At 34.7% G+C, this 15,371-nt stretch overlaps 1 protein-coding gene across 5 annotated transcripts in view; it reads right to left on the reverse strand.

Moving 5' to 3' along the window:
- LOC111711195 (probable helicase with zinc finger domain) overlaps positions 1-15,371 on the reverse strand; it is a 29,118-nt gene that overhangs the window by 6,542 nt on the left and 7,205 nt on the right. For 4 of the 5 annotated variants that reach the window (XR_002767203.1, XR_002767202.1, XR_002767201.1 and 1 more), the window contains exons 9-21: positions 14,945-15,179; positions 13,647-13,709; positions 13,251-13,321; positions 12,608-12,704; positions 12,215-12,322; positions 11,735-11,790; positions 10,981-11,069; positions 9,353-9,416; positions 6,825-6,873; positions 5,449-5,532; positions 5,040-5,183; positions 4,175-4,335; positions 23-127 (exon numbers count right to left, since the gene is read on the reverse strand). Coding sequence is in view for 2 of the 5 variants with exons in the window: in XM_023485481.1 (XP_023341249.1) it covers positions 23-127; positions 4,175-4,335; positions 5,040-5,183; positions 5,449-5,532; positions 6,825-6,873; positions 9,353-9,416; positions 10,981-11,069; positions 11,735-11,790; positions 12,215-12,322; positions 12,608-12,704; positions 13,251-13,321; positions 13,647-13,709; positions 14,945-15,179 (1,326 nt within the window). In the remaining 3 variants the exon portion in view is untranslated. Of the gene's footprint in view, positions 1-22; positions 128-4,174; positions 4,336-5,039; positions 5,184-5,448; positions 5,533-6,824; positions 6,874-9,352; positions 9,417-10,980; positions 11,070-11,734; positions 11,791-12,214; positions 12,323-12,607; positions 12,705-13,250; positions 13,322-13,646; positions 13,715-14,944; positions 15,180-15,371 lie in introns of all 5 variants that reach the window. The other variant, XM_023485482.1, reaches the window with a different exon arrangement.

Consider the following 15,371-nt stretch of genomic DNA (forward strand, 5'->3'; position numbering starts at 1 on the left):
TGCTATTGCGACTCTTATTTACCTGCATCTTCCCACTGAGCAAAGGGCTACAGGATCTCCTACAACTGCTACTAAGCTCTGAGCCCGAGTAACTGCTGTATTCAACAGTTTAGCGCTAGACAAGAACCTAGAAAAAGCTAAACTTTATGTCTGGGTAACTGCAGTATTCGACTGTGTGCCCAGGTAACCACAGTATTCAACAAAACTCTGTGCCCGGTATCCAGAGTATTTAACAAAACTCTGTGCCCGGTATCCACGGTATTTAACAAAACTCTGTGCCCGGTATCCACGATATTTAACAAAACTCTGTGCCCGGTATCCACGATATTTAACAAAACTATGTGCCCTTGCAACAGCAGTATTCAACAAAACTCTGTGCCCAGGTAACCCCTGTATTCAATAGACCTCTGTGCCCAGGTAACCGCAGTTTTCAACTAACCTCTGTGCCCAGGTAACCCCAGCATTCAACTAACCTCTGTACCCAGGTAACCACAGTATTCAACTAACCTCTGTGCCCAGGTAACCACAGTATTCAACTAACCTCTGTACCCAGGTAACCACAGTATTCAACTAACCTCTGTACCCAGGTAACCGCAGTATTCAACTAACCTTTGTGCCCAGGTAACCCCAGCATTCAACTAACCTCTGTGCCCAGGTAACCCCAGCATTCAACTAACCTCTGTGCCCAGGTAACCCCTGTATTCAACTAACCTCTGTGCCTAGATAACCACAGTATTCAACTAACCTCTGTGCCCAGGTAACCCCAGTATTCAACTAACCCCTGTGCCCAGGTAACCCTAGTATTCAACTAACCCCTGTGCCCAGGTAACCCCAGTATTCAACTAACCCCCGTGCCCAGGTAACCCCAGTATTCAACTAACCCCTGTGCCCAGGTAACCCCAGTATTCAACTAACCCCTGTGCCCGGATATCCACGGTTTTCAACTAATCTGTACCTGTGTAACCGCAGTATTCAACTAATCTGTACCTGTGTAACACTATAGGGTGGGGGAAATGTGATGGGGGAATGAAATACGTGGGGGGGGGATGAGAATGAGGAAGTCGGATGATAAAATGGATAAAGGCTGTAATGTACTTTACTACAACATTAACCCCGGAAAATGAGTAAAAGGAGAATCTGAACTTGCAAATTTTTACTCCGCTTCTACCCAAAAGTATATTTGCAAGATTGTAAAATCTAGAAAACTTATTTTAAAATTTTTAGGATTTAAATTTACATATTTTCAAATGATAACGAAGATTCAAAATGTTTGTTCAAGATTTGACACAAAACTTCTTTACAGCTTAGATAAAGAATGCTTTAAGGGTTTTTATTGTCAAATAATACCGGATGCAATATTCATTCATATCTTCTATCTCTGAGTGGGCCAGATGCCGGATAATATTGGAATTTTGATTTCACGAGGGTTTAAACAAAGATGAAGGAATATACAGGGTGGCCAAAACTTTTTTGAACCCATCCGTACAAAAATCCGTACATTTTCAGAAGAAATCCGTACAATCCGTACAATTTTCGAAAAACAATCCGTACAATCCGTACAATTTTTTTAAAAAAATCCGTACAATCCGTACATTTTTTTAAACCAATCCGTACATTTTTTTAAAGATCCGTACATTTTTTTAAAAAATCTGTACAATCAGCATAATTTCGAAAAAAATCCCATTTTTGAAAAAAAAACATTAAAATTCAATTTTTCATTCATTGTCTTTTGTGTTCAGTTCATGTAAGAGGGTTTAAACTTCTTCAGCAAGAATCAATCTGTAAAAAATTGGCTTCATACATATATACAAACTAAATACTGGGTACATGATACTAGGTGCATGATACTGGATACTGGATACATGATACAGGGTACATGATACAGGNGACGAGAATTTTTTTTATTTTCATGAAAAATTTTCTGAAATGAGTGAAAATTTAAAAAAACGGTGTATTTTCCAGGATAAAATCCGTACAATCCGTACAATTTGAAAACAAATCCGTACAATCCGTACAATCCGTACAATCCGTACAATTTTAGGTTAAAAAAAAATCAATCCGTACAATCCGTACAATCCGTACATTTTGGCCACCCTGAATATAATTCTTTATTAGACTTCTTAACATCCGGTAGAATATTATTACAGCATTTTGGGACATCAGAGAAAAATGTTTTTTTTTCAGTGGAAGGGAAGCCTCCCTGGTCCCCCTGTAAACGCCAAAACCGAAAATATAAGTATCAACGTCAAAAATATTTAAAATCCTACAAACAAACAAACTAACTAACTAACACACACCCACACATGCGATAAACCATCTTTCCGCAGTAGTCATGGCTGAGCCAAAAATAGCCATAACAGCTATTAACCAAGGTTATGCCTTTTCTTTGATGTGCTCAATTTCATTCATAGATAGATGGAGAATGTTTTAGTATAAAATTACTCGGATCCTTATATACAGGGTTACCCACAAAGAATGAGACTTCAGATACGACTGTACGGAATTCATACTGTCATGTAAATCATGATTTCCTGCAATTGTAAATTTTATTTCTATGCACAATCATTGAATAAGTCATTGAAAGATTGTGTTCAAGGGAAAAGACTCAATTTAATCTTGGAATCGTCAAATTTAAAGAGTTTCAGGTCGTCTTTACAGTCGCATACTTTGTGGGTAACCATGTATTGAATAAAAATTTTTAGATTATCTCTTCATTCAAAAATAACATTGACAAATTGAAAATTTGTGTGGTTGAAATAAATTAAAATAACAAAAATGGCGACAGAATAATTAAAACAAAAACTCTTCTCATCTCTGTGATAAATGTTGATTGCTCTTTTTAAGTCTGCTCTTAAATTAAACACTGACACCCAACAACAAAAGAGAATCAAGAAATTGTTTCGATTTGTCTGGACTAGAGGATCCAGATACGGGATTAGTCTGGAGTGGAGGGACCAGATAGAGGATTAGTCTGGAGTGGAGGGACCTGATACAGGATTAGTCTGGAGTGGAGTACACCAGATACAGGATTTGTCTGAAGTGGAGGAAACCAAATGCATGGGTTGGCTAGAGTGGAGCAGCAGATACAGGATTTGTCTGGACTGGAGGAGATCAGACAGGATTTGTCTGAACTGAAAGAGACCAGATACAGGATTAGTCTGGAGTGGAGTAGACCAGATACAGAATTAGTCTGAGCTCGTTCTCTCCATAGAAAGTGGTCGTGTAGTTCACGTACTTTGGGGGACGATATGTTGCCCGCTAAATTCTTATCTGATAGATAGATATTTCTCCGTACATTTGACGAATAATATAGGAGACGTCAAGTTGTCGACCAATATAGTTTATGGAAGGAACGGCCTCTGGAGTGAAGGAGACCAGATACAGGGTTAGTCTGGAGTGAAGAAGACCAGATAAAGGATTAGTCTGGAGCGGAGGAGACAAGATACAGGATTAGTCTGGAGTGGAGGAAACAAGATACAGGATTAGTCTGTAGTGGAGGAGACAAGATACAGGATTTGTCTGGAGTGGAGAAGACCAGATACAGGATTAGTCTGGAGCGGAGGAGACCAGATACAGGATTAGTCTGGAGTGGAGGGACCAGATACAGGATTAGTCTGGAGTGGAGTAGACCAGATACAGAATTAGTCTGAGCTCGTTCTCTCCATAGAAAGTGGTCGTGTAGTTCACGTACTTTGGGGGACGATATGTTGCCCGCTAAATTCTTATCTGATAGATAGATATTTCTCCGTACATTTGACGAATAATATAGGAGACGTCAAGTTGTCGACCAATATAGTTTATGGAAGGAACGGCCTCTGGAGTGAAGGAGACCAGATACAGGATTAGTCTGGAGCGGAGGAGACCAGATACAGGATTAGTCTGGAGTGGAGGGACCAGATACAGGATTAGTTTGGAGTGGAGGGACCATATACAGGATTAGTCTGGAGTGGAGGAGACCAGATACAGGATTAGTCTGGAGTGGAGGAGACCAGATACAGGATTAGTCTGGAGGGGAGGGACCATATACAGAATTTTGAATGAAATAAACTGAATCAAAGCTGGCCAATTCCCTCTTAGGGTTGACAAAGCAATAGGAATATTTAGGTAACGAAATGGAAAAATGTTTATTAAAATCTGGATAAAAATAAGAGAAGTGTGGATAAGGGGTTCTTACCCGAAATCTGTTCTTTCAGGCGGTTGTGAGGTGCAGGATTCTCTAGTGCGCACCGTGGAGATAAATATTGCGCGGTATTGCTTCCCTTGCACGTTTTGAACGCGCTCAACAGAGATGTTGTGCATCCGTTTCTTCCGTAGCTCGGCTCGGATCCGCATAACCTGTAATGAAAATTTAACCTCTCTCTTCGTATACTCTCAAATCTCATTTCTCCAGGAATCTTTTAGGCCAGAACATTTCAAGGTATAATTTGATTTTAAAATGAAAAACTTTATGTCGAGATCTTGAGGGGAAATTTCATTCTCTTCACAAAAGAGATATCTCAATAATTTCACAAGTTTTAGTTGAATATTTTGTCTTCTGTGTACACAAAGCATACTCTGAAATCCGAACTTAACAACCTCAACCCGGCAGAGCTTTAGGGCAAATTACAAATTAAAATCATTCATTGAACAAGATTTACGAAAAAGCAGGAAATAAAAAAACTTTCATTTATAATATCAGTAAAACAACCAGTACACAAGGTATCTTTTAAATAAGTGCTTAAGATTCAAATCAGGACTCTAACGTTTTATGCATCTGAATTTGGATCCAGCTATTCATAAAATTACTGCATTTTGAGGCTGAGGCTGAGTGAACATAACATAAGCTACAAACCCACAAGGTTTGCGCATAATTATTAAATGACACAAACTATTAAAGTTTTAAGAGAAAAAAGAAAATAGAGAAAAACTATATAAATGAAGTTTTTTGTAGCAAGATCCGGTTCGAGAAGTTTTTTTTGTAGGAATCCAGATTCGAATTCTCTTCATATGAAAATGATCTAGACTGACAATAAAATCTTCTAACTGATGATGATTCTAACCTGATCATGGTACGGGGTGACAACCCCTATCTCAACCTCCTCCTTCCTACCCCAGACCTTTGGCCAGTTCTTCTTCAGTTCGATCAGACGATCCACGATCTCCCCGACCTCGTAGTTGTTGTAGTAGGAGGTGGAGTTCACGTCCTAGAATACAAGAACATAAATAGAATATTCGGGATATTTAAATAATATGTGTAACGTCAGCTGTGTTGAGTTCACACTGTGCTCTTGCGTACACTCCAATTTTCCGGCAATTCAAACACCTTCTTAGAGATAATCACACGGTAGTCCTCTGACCTCAATAATCAGTCAAAGGTTTAAAGGGTATCGTTGTAAATCGGGAATTGCATGGAGGATCACTTGAATTTGCGCTTAAAGTCCCTTTTAATAAGAATTTAAACAACTATACCTGAACATCCTCTCCTCTAGCAGTAAAGAAGGTTAAGGGAAACCATTTAGGATGCAGCGGTTGCTTTCCACTCGCCACAAGTTTCTTTAAAATAATCTTTCTTAAAAAACGAATATTTCAAGTAATATTTCATGATAAAAAATTACGAAACTAACAAAAGTTTATATTTTATTAATTCCTAATCTTCAAAGCTTTGTATCTCCCCCACACACCCCCAATAGAAATAAGAACTCTTTAAAGATCTTCCGTCTGTTCACGTATATATTTTTCCACTTGTAGTGCTGGCGGAATACAAATACAAAATCTAAATTCAGGGGAATTTAATAAAAATTATTTCTTTTAACCGGTATGTTTATTTTGATAAAAAATTGTTCCCGAGGAGTTGGATCGGGGAGTAATTAATTCTGATAGAATATATATAAACACCCCTGCAATGCCTAGTGTCTAAGTAGCAAAGTTAAAGGATTAAGGGATGGAGGAGAGGGAAATCATCTACTAAGCTCTTTAAGCTGGTTCATGCTAGAACTAAAACTTGAATCAAAGAATCTAACCGGAGTCGGGAAATTTTGAATAAGATGAATTTAAGAACTATGAAACTTAGACTAAAACTTTTAAATTAAGATTCGCCAATATTCAATGGTTTCAACGAATACCTTTGCTGATGATCTCGTATTGGCAGAATTTTTATTCCTGATTCTTATCAATAATATCTTAAAACTTATTCCAAAAATCAGTGTTTCGGATCCGGATCCGTATCATTTGGTCGGATCCGGGATCCGAATCCGTATCAGGAAACGTTGATATGGATCCGGGTAGCGCCAAAAATTAACCAAAACCATGGAATAAATAAATCAAAATGGTTCGTAAATGTATTATTTACATGACGAAAATTTGGACGCCCTTCTCCTGCTCAAGGCTAACAGTGACTATCTCTTCAAGAAGTGATTGATCGGCCTGTCCAAAGGATTACTCCAAAAAGTCTATATTTTTTTTGTTACATTTCGGAATATATAATAAATATAGTTTATAAATTATAACCTTGCATAACATTTAATAGGGAAAATCCGATTCACAGAATCAAAAGTTACCTCGGATCCGGATCCGGATCCGTATCAGAGTCAGGATCCGGATCCATCATCACGGATGCGGATCCGCGGATCCGGATCCGCATCAAAATGATACGGATCCGAAACACTGCCAAAAATAATATAAATAATTATAGAGGATGGATAAAGAAAGATTTCAATGGTTATTATGAGAAAGTACTATAATTCAGTAAGAAAATGTTTAATCTATTTTTTGAAGCTCAGGATTCTTTACACGGAAGGGAGGGAGGGAATGGGGTGATGTACAAACTATTTAAAATCTAATCCTACCTGATCATAGAAAAGATTGCTAGTGAATGAAACAATCTCTTGATGGCTCCTAAAAAGAAAAAAATTGGTTTAAACATTTTATTTTTTTATCATAAGTAATTTTAAAGGTTATCATCACTTTTTTCTTTTTTAACAAAAGTTAAAGAATAAGAGATAAGATGTCCGCTACACTTTCAACTCAATAATAAGAATTTAACCATTGCACTAATTGTTTTCTCAATAACAGTTCCAGGATGGAATTTCGACCTTGGATAAAATGGAAACGAACCGTCTGATTGGTATTTATTAGGTCGTAAGTTTCGAGATAGTTTCTGTATAATTGATGATAATCAAGGAGGAAAGATAAAAGGAGAGGATATGGGGTAAGTCTCCACAAAAATGTTTACAATAATTCACTTAATGGTTTTTACCAACTCCATGATTGAAGATGTTTTTACAAATCCACTCCCAGATTTTACCAACTCCATAAAGATGGTTTACCGATACACTCCGTTGTTTTATTAACTCCCTGACAACGTTTTAACCAATCTACTCCGTTGTTTTATTAACTCCATGACAACGTTTTAACCAATCTAATCCGTTGTTTTATTAACTCCATGGCAACGTTTTAACAAATCTACTCCGTTGTTTTATTACTCCATGACAACGTTTTAACCAATCTAATCCGTTGTTTTATTAACTCCATAACAACGTTTTAACAAATCTACTCCGTTGTTTTATTAACTCCATGACAACGTTTCAACCAATCTACTCCGTTGTTTTATTACTCCATGACAACGTTTTAACCAATCTAATCCGTTGTTTTATTAACTCCATAACAACGTTTTAACAAATCTACTCCGTTGTTTTATTAACTCCATGACAACGTTTTAACAAATCTACTCCGTTGTTTTATTAACTCCATGGCAACGTTTTAACCAATCTACTCCGTTGTTTTATTAACTCCATAAAGAGCAAAACTATTGATTATATTGAAAGTATGAGAATAAAGGGAACAAAGGAATCTTGAAAACAAACTGAACATAAATCTTACAACTTTCAACACAAGATTTCTTGGTCATTATATTCTTGGTCTAGTATCTTCGTGTTAATATTCGTCAACATCTGTTCTTGGCCCATCCCTTGTACCCATATCCTTATATCCATATCCAAATGTTTATTATCCGTGTTCTTAATATCCTTAGTCTTTAAATTATTTGATCTTATGTACCAGGTCTTAACACTAAAAACTTGGGGAGAGGGGGCCGGTTACCCCCCCCCCTTGTTTATTGACCCTGTACTCATATTTTTTTTAATATCCATTAACTTTTCTGTTATTAAAGCTACAGATATAAAGTTAACATATAAAATAAAAATATAAACATATGTTAATTTGTCAATAACTAAATTTTTAATTTTATACATTTTCCGACCTTTTTTTAGTAATTTTTTAGCAACCTCTATATCACCTGAACCTTTGAAGTTAGGCCCCTAATATTTTTTTGAGCTGTCCTTGAATAATTGGGCTACGAACAAGTATTGCAACTCTATACATATTCTCTAAAGCCCTTTCCTAGGAGGAAAGGGGGGGGGGTAGGACGCCCCCGTTAACTAAAATGATTCAGATCCCAGCCTTTGAAGGGTTAATAACCTTTTATTCCTAATATCTTTGATCGTATATTTTGCTTGATGTGGCTCTATTTTAATCTCTATTTATCCTCAAAACGGGGTTCGTTGTAAACAACCAGTTCTCCACAGTATATACCACCGGGGAGAGCTAGTACGGTTTATGCTATATACAGTTCGTTGTAAACAACCAGTTCTCCACAGTATATACCACCGGGGGAGCTAGTACGGTTTATGCTATATACAGTTCGTTGTAAACAACCAGTTCTCCACAGTATATACCACCGGGGGAGCTAGTACGGTTTATGCTATATACAGTTCGTTGTAAACAACCAGTTCTCCACAGTATATACCACCGGGGGGAGCTAGTACGGTTTATGCTATATACAGTTCGTTGTAAACAACCAGTTCTCCACAGTATATACCACCGGGGAGAGCTAGTACGGTTTATGCTATATAAAATAAAAAGTATGATATTCATCAAAGTCCGATTTTTAGTAATTTTCCAACTGATAGGTTTTGTCTGTAATAAAACCTTTCACTTTGCTTATTTTTTCTTTTCTTATATACTTTAAATCTTTTACTCTTTTACTCCTTTATAACTTTTTCATCATATTTTCTTTATTTTTTATCAGACTACTTTTTTATCAATCTTCGCCCTCCCTCCCTCTCAGCCAACTAAACACACAGTTTTTAGTTTTTAGTTTTCAGTCCCCTTTTTTTACCTTTGCTAAAATATTTTTTTGCTTTCCTTTGTCTTTCTTATGACTATTATAATCCCATTCAAAAAATAAAGTGTATCATAATTATGTTTTAATCCTCTAAAGACCATATTTCTTTCCCCCCTTTTCCCCAGAAACTTCGGAGTGAAGTGAAAGGGGGATAAATTAAGTGACAAAAAAATCACACAAGATTTTTTATACCTGTAATTTTCGCAGAGGAGAATTTTACACGGATAGTTTCTTGGATATAGATCATACAAACGCTCTGCACACACCATCAATATCAGGTTTCAGTAAATGGGAATCTACGCTTCAGTTCTTTTAGACGGTCTGCAGAAATAATTTAAAGTGGCTCTCCATTCATGTCCAATTTACAATGGTACCATTAAAAGCTTTATCTGATCAAAAATGCATAAGATATCAATCATCTTCTCTTTGAAAGTTATTTATTTTACACTATGGTTTCTCAAAAAAGTGACTTGCGCATTCTGCTTCAGAAACAATAAGGATAAAGTTCTCATCGTTAAACACCTAACTAGAAAAATAACTATATTTTCCACATAATACATCAGAAAAATGATACCATTGTGAATCTGACATGCCCTTCCTAAATTTGAAGTTTACTGAAAATCAAATTAAGTCCAGATATTGTAGTCCTGGGTAGGGGTTTCATCAATACTTAAGGAAACGTACAAAGGAGTTTATAATTTCTAAAAACCGTACTTTATTTGCAACAGTTGAAAATTACAAAAACAAAATTAAAGACAATTAAAATTATAAAGCACAGCTATTGCAATCATTGATTTGAAATATAAATTTTTTGCTTCCAAGAAAAATTAAATTAATTATTACGTAAAAAAATAAAAGAATATTGAGTTAGGTATAGTCTTCTCCGTGTATATTTGAATACAGGGTATATATACTCCCTATATACAAGAGTACTTGGATCTGAATAGGAAACTTCAGAGAGTTTCGTTCAAGTGGGTAAACAGCAGTGCGAGTATAATTTTAATTGACCCTTTCCCCCTTTCCGAACACTTCTTTTTCTCCCAAAATATGTAAACAAATTATGCATAAAACTTAAAGGAAAAAGTATCAAATAGATGTAAAAAAAGTCTGTAATTTGTCATCACATTTTACATGTTTTCCGCTTTCTCTCAGAAGGCAATATACTCAAACGTTGAAATTTTAAACCAAGCTAAGAACATTCCTATGGTTCTACCGAGTTCCCCGATCAAAATCAGAGGTAAATCGGTAAAGGGGTTCATGACTTATGATCGGACATACGAAAAGACAGACAAACAGAGATAACTGGTTTATATGTTTAGATTTATACTATTTGTGTAGATAGATATTTATGTTTCTAAAAGCAATAAGGAATATTCATAAAATACCTTAGAGATTAATATAATTAGTCGATATTATTTCTTCTTATTATTAAAGCCAGGTTTCTCTAAATCCCGGTTTCAATTAAGTTTTTAGTTTCCGACTCCGAGTATAGAGAGGTATATCCTACGATATAAAGTTTAAGGATCAGAGTAGTTGAGTTAAATGAGACGTTTTATACAAGAGGGATATATGTGTGTATAGATGGAGAATAAGATAAAAAGATAGATACTCGGTAGCTTCGGTCTTACAAAATTTTCAGGTTGTGGGAGCATTGAGCTTGTTTCCACTACTCCCATAGAGTACTGTACACATCTGCGTACATTGAGTTGGGAGATTTAGTATGTTAAAGCAAAAAGATTTATAATCGTTTTGGTTTATATTTTAGATCCAGATCCTAAGATTTGACTAGGGATGAGAATTTGAATGAATGATATGATTTCCTAGAAGAGATAGATTAAATTGCTTCTCCAGAGCGAACGGAGAAACCACCTCCGGTTCAAGCTGCATATGATCTCCGGCCAGCACAACTCTATCAAAATCTTATTTATCATAAGAAAAAAAAGAAAAACTAAGATGGAAACAGATATAATCAAAATTAAAATGTCCTGTATTTTTTAAATAAAGGCAAAACAAATGTCCAATTTATTTTTTACCATAACGTAAAATCCAAAGACGGAAAAAAATGCAATCCATCAAGTTATCAAAACAAACAACAATCCACAGGGTTACACACGATAGATGATACTTCAGAGACGACAGTACGGAATCTATATTCTGTTTCCATAAATTTATAATTACTTACGGTAAACTTTTTTTGTGCAATTATTAGATAAGCCATTCATTAAAAGACTATATTCAAGTAAAATTTGTTATTTAACCTTGAGTTCTTCATATTTTTCAAATTTCTTATTCTGTGTGGGTAGCCCTGTGTTTTATGTCAATCTATTATGCATCAATTTTGTTTCAAGCTTAAATTCCAGGCAAAGTTTTATTTCCCGGTCTTTTCCATTCCAAGAACAGATTTAAATTTATCCAATCCCAAGATCAAATTCGGATACTAAATACATTCTACAAAGTCATTTTTTACAATGAGTTATTGAAACATTTTATAACAATATTAGGTTTTTTTTTTAGAGGAACAGGGGGAGGGGGGGGGGGGGGGGGGGTGACAACTCTTGTGTTAAGATTAATTTCCTGGTCGTAGAATTAGCAAGGATCAAGGGTAGAATTGCCTCAGTTTCTAAAGCCTGAAATAAGAATGGATCATTAATTCAAGTTAATGATTTATTGCATTTGACATTCTTGACATTCTTTTTTGTTCTAAATACAAAACTAATTTTAATTCATATTTTTTATTTATCTTATTTTCTCCTTCACAAACTATTCATATTCCCCTTTTCAAGTTTATTTTTTTTGTTAATGTAGAGTAGACATTAAAGATAAGATAAGATTAGATAATGTTTATAGCTAAAATACATGTATCTGTGTACAGAACGAGTTTACAATTTCAAATTGATAATTATTTAACATCATAAAACAACATAAACATAGACATTAGCATAGATTAGGGGTGTATATTTTCTCAACAAATTATTTCCCCCGTTGAAAATATTTTTCCCCCCCATAAGTTAAATATGCTTACACGGAGCGAACGTTTGTTTAGGGTTTTATTTGTGCTGCTTCATCCAAAAGAATATGTGTGAAATGACCGGGTTTCAGTAGCTGGGTCAAACATCTGCTAGTCGATAATGTCGCAACTACTAGATCACAGTCTACCAAATCCTAATAAAACAGTAGCTGGGTCAAATATCTACTAAAAATGTAGCGACTACTTTATCAGTCTACCAAATCCTAATATAACAGTAGATGGATCAAATATCTACTATTGAAAAATGTAGCAAATACTAGATCACAGTCTACCAAATCTGAAGAAAACAGTAGCATGAGTAGAGGTCCGTTTTTGAACATTTTTGGCTTTACAAATGCTTTAAATATCTAGGAAAAGTCAATTTCTTCAAGTCTTTATATTTACATTATGCTAAATTGTTTCTCTATCTCTGGACTAACCTGTAAGGTTGGTATCTTGAATCGTCTGGTGGACGTCATCTCGTCTGTTTCTATCAAGCAGTATTTCTGTACTGTCGTATGTACTGTTTGAACCCATCTAGAGAAGATGAGTTATTCTCAGTTTTACAAATTCAGACTTCATTTCAATTCACTATGGTAAACCTTAAAGTTTTATCTCAGTAACAATGAATGATATTTAAGTTTATTTCAAAGCTAATGCTTCACAAATTTGAAATAGTTAAAGGCCCAAACCTGTTATAGTAGTACTTATTAGTATAGATAATAAGTCCCAAACCTGTTATAGTAGTACTTATTAGTATAGATAGTAAGTCCCAAACTTGTTTTAGTAGTATTATTAGTAAAGATAATAAGTCCCAAACCTGTTATAGTAGTACTTATTAGTAAAGATAATAAGTCCCAAACCTGTTATAGTAGTACTAGTTAGGTTAAGATAATAAGTCCCAAACCTGTTATAGTAGTACTAATTAGTATAAGATAATAAGTCCCAAACCTGTTATAGTAGTACTAGTTAGTATAAGATAATAAGTCCCAAACCTGTTAAAGCAGTACTAGTTAGTATAAGATAATAAGTCCCAAACCTGTTATAGTAGTACTAGTTAGTATAAGATAATAAGTCCCAAACCTGTTATAGTAGTAAATCCTTAATATCTTCTTGGATAAGTTTCCTTTTGTTACAGCGGGATCAATGTAATCCTAAAATTAGAACATTCAAATTAATCTTATGAATTATATCATAGACGTGATATAAAGTAACAATCGTGCTGTAATGTTAAATATTAAGTTTTTCTTCGAAAAATTTTATATATTTCTTTAGGGATTTTTTCATTTTATATGAAAAAAATAGAAATGAACTTATATTTTATTTTTCAACGTTGTTAAAAACAATTCTTATATCTACAACTAACCATTGCATCAAGACAAGTATGCAAACATTTGAAAAATGACCTAAGAATTTAAGTTTTTAGACTTTTTCATTCTCAATTTTACAGACTTCATAAAACTCAAAATAATTTTTTACCTTAATATAAAGATCTGCAGCACTATTACTATGCGTACAAACCAGGATTCTTGATGTCGTCTCCTTTATTAAACTTTCATTTATAAATATATATTTTCCAAGGGATGTAATCCGTCGTCTTTGCAATAAGGGCAGAGATCAGGGACCAAAGGGAATCGGTGTTATACAGGGTGTCCCACATCAAGTTAGACCACGTCAATGGGTCTAAATTACGATTTGGGGGATAAATCAGAAAATTTAAGAAGAATACATAATTTTGAAAAACTTGATAAGGCTAATGGAATTTTTTTTGCAGAAAATGATATATTTTTCGAGTACTATGTGCGTATTTTTGGCGTTAAAGATTGGAGATAATCTAATATGATATGGGACGCATTTGAACTACTGCCGTTTGAACTATTGAATATGCATGAAAAAATAAAGGTCAATAATTATAATCAGAAAATAGTTTACAGCTGATCAAAAAATATTTCACATATGGTCATAAAAATAATTCAAACGACCAAAAAAAACATATTTCAAATGAAGCATTTGATAGTTCAAATCAGTGCTTAGGATCCATTTAATTTTGATGCTGATCCGCACTGGAAAAAAAAAGACTATCCCTCTTCCGCTTTTGTCATTTGTGGACATATTTTTTGAAAGAAGGATGGAAAGCTAGACCAACCAACGCATATTTTGTTTTATAGAATGTAACATATTTTCAAAGTTGGATTCGTCTTAAAGTAACATTTCATAATTTTTTCAAAGCAAGGGCGTTTAAATGCCCTGCCCACTGCCACCACATATTCTTAAAATGTTTTCTTAATTTCAAACACGACTGCTGTTCTTTCAAAATTTCAACAAAATTGTCATGCGCCNTCCCCCACCACTGACAAAGGCAAAAACTATTCTCCAAATTTTGATTCATAATCAAAATAACGTCTACAAAAATCCCCCTCGACTTTCTATGTACATGTTGACCTTTCGTCAAATTTTAAGGGGACTGTAAGTGTACAATTTCCCTGTACACATTGCTTTAATATCTTAGGAGAATTATCGACTTTATTTAAGTAGCAAAATTTAGAAATGCTTTAAAATATTCAAAATGGTACACTTAAAATCAGTAATATTTTCCATTTCTCTCTGTAAAGGAACTTTTCTCGGCTGTTTTCCTGCTTTAGCAAAAGTAAAAATCCATCAACTGCTTTAAAAAAAAACTACAGCAGACGGCTCCATTCCCAAATTATAAAAATCCCTTGCGTAGAATTATCCTGCAACTTCATGAAAAAAAAAAATTTAGATAATAAAAGTTTTTCCTTCAGTAACAAATCAATAGCTTTGCCGAGTGTGAATGTTTTTCCAGTTCCGTACGGTCCAATTATTAGAATAGGGGGCAGGTGAACTGCAGGAGGGGAGGTGATAGCTAGCACCGCCTCCTTCTGCTTAGCGTTGAGGAGAGGGTCCAGAGTCTCCTTCCAGTTGTGCGAGGGGGACCAGGGGATAGACAAGGAGATGCTGATGTCAGGGTATACTACTCTTAGATCGGTCAATCTAGAAATATGTATGTGAATATATGTAAAAAATACTTTATTGCTTGTTGTCTATGTTATTAAAAAATATTTGTGAACAGTTTTCATTTATTCCATGTTCTTCCATTTGTTTCCTTTCCTGTTTTCATTTACTAATTTTTCCATGTACATGTATTATACATGTACATGTATTATTTCAGGATTTATTCTAAAA

The sequence above is a fragment of the Eurytemora carolleeae genome, unplaced genomic scaffold (assembly GCF_000591075.1).
Source record: "Eurytemora carolleeae unplaced genomic scaffold, Eaff_2.0 scaffold393, whole genome shotgun sequence".
NCBI classification, from domain to species: Eukaryota; Metazoa; Arthropoda; class Copepoda; order Calanoida; family Temoridae; genus Eurytemora; species Eurytemora carolleeae.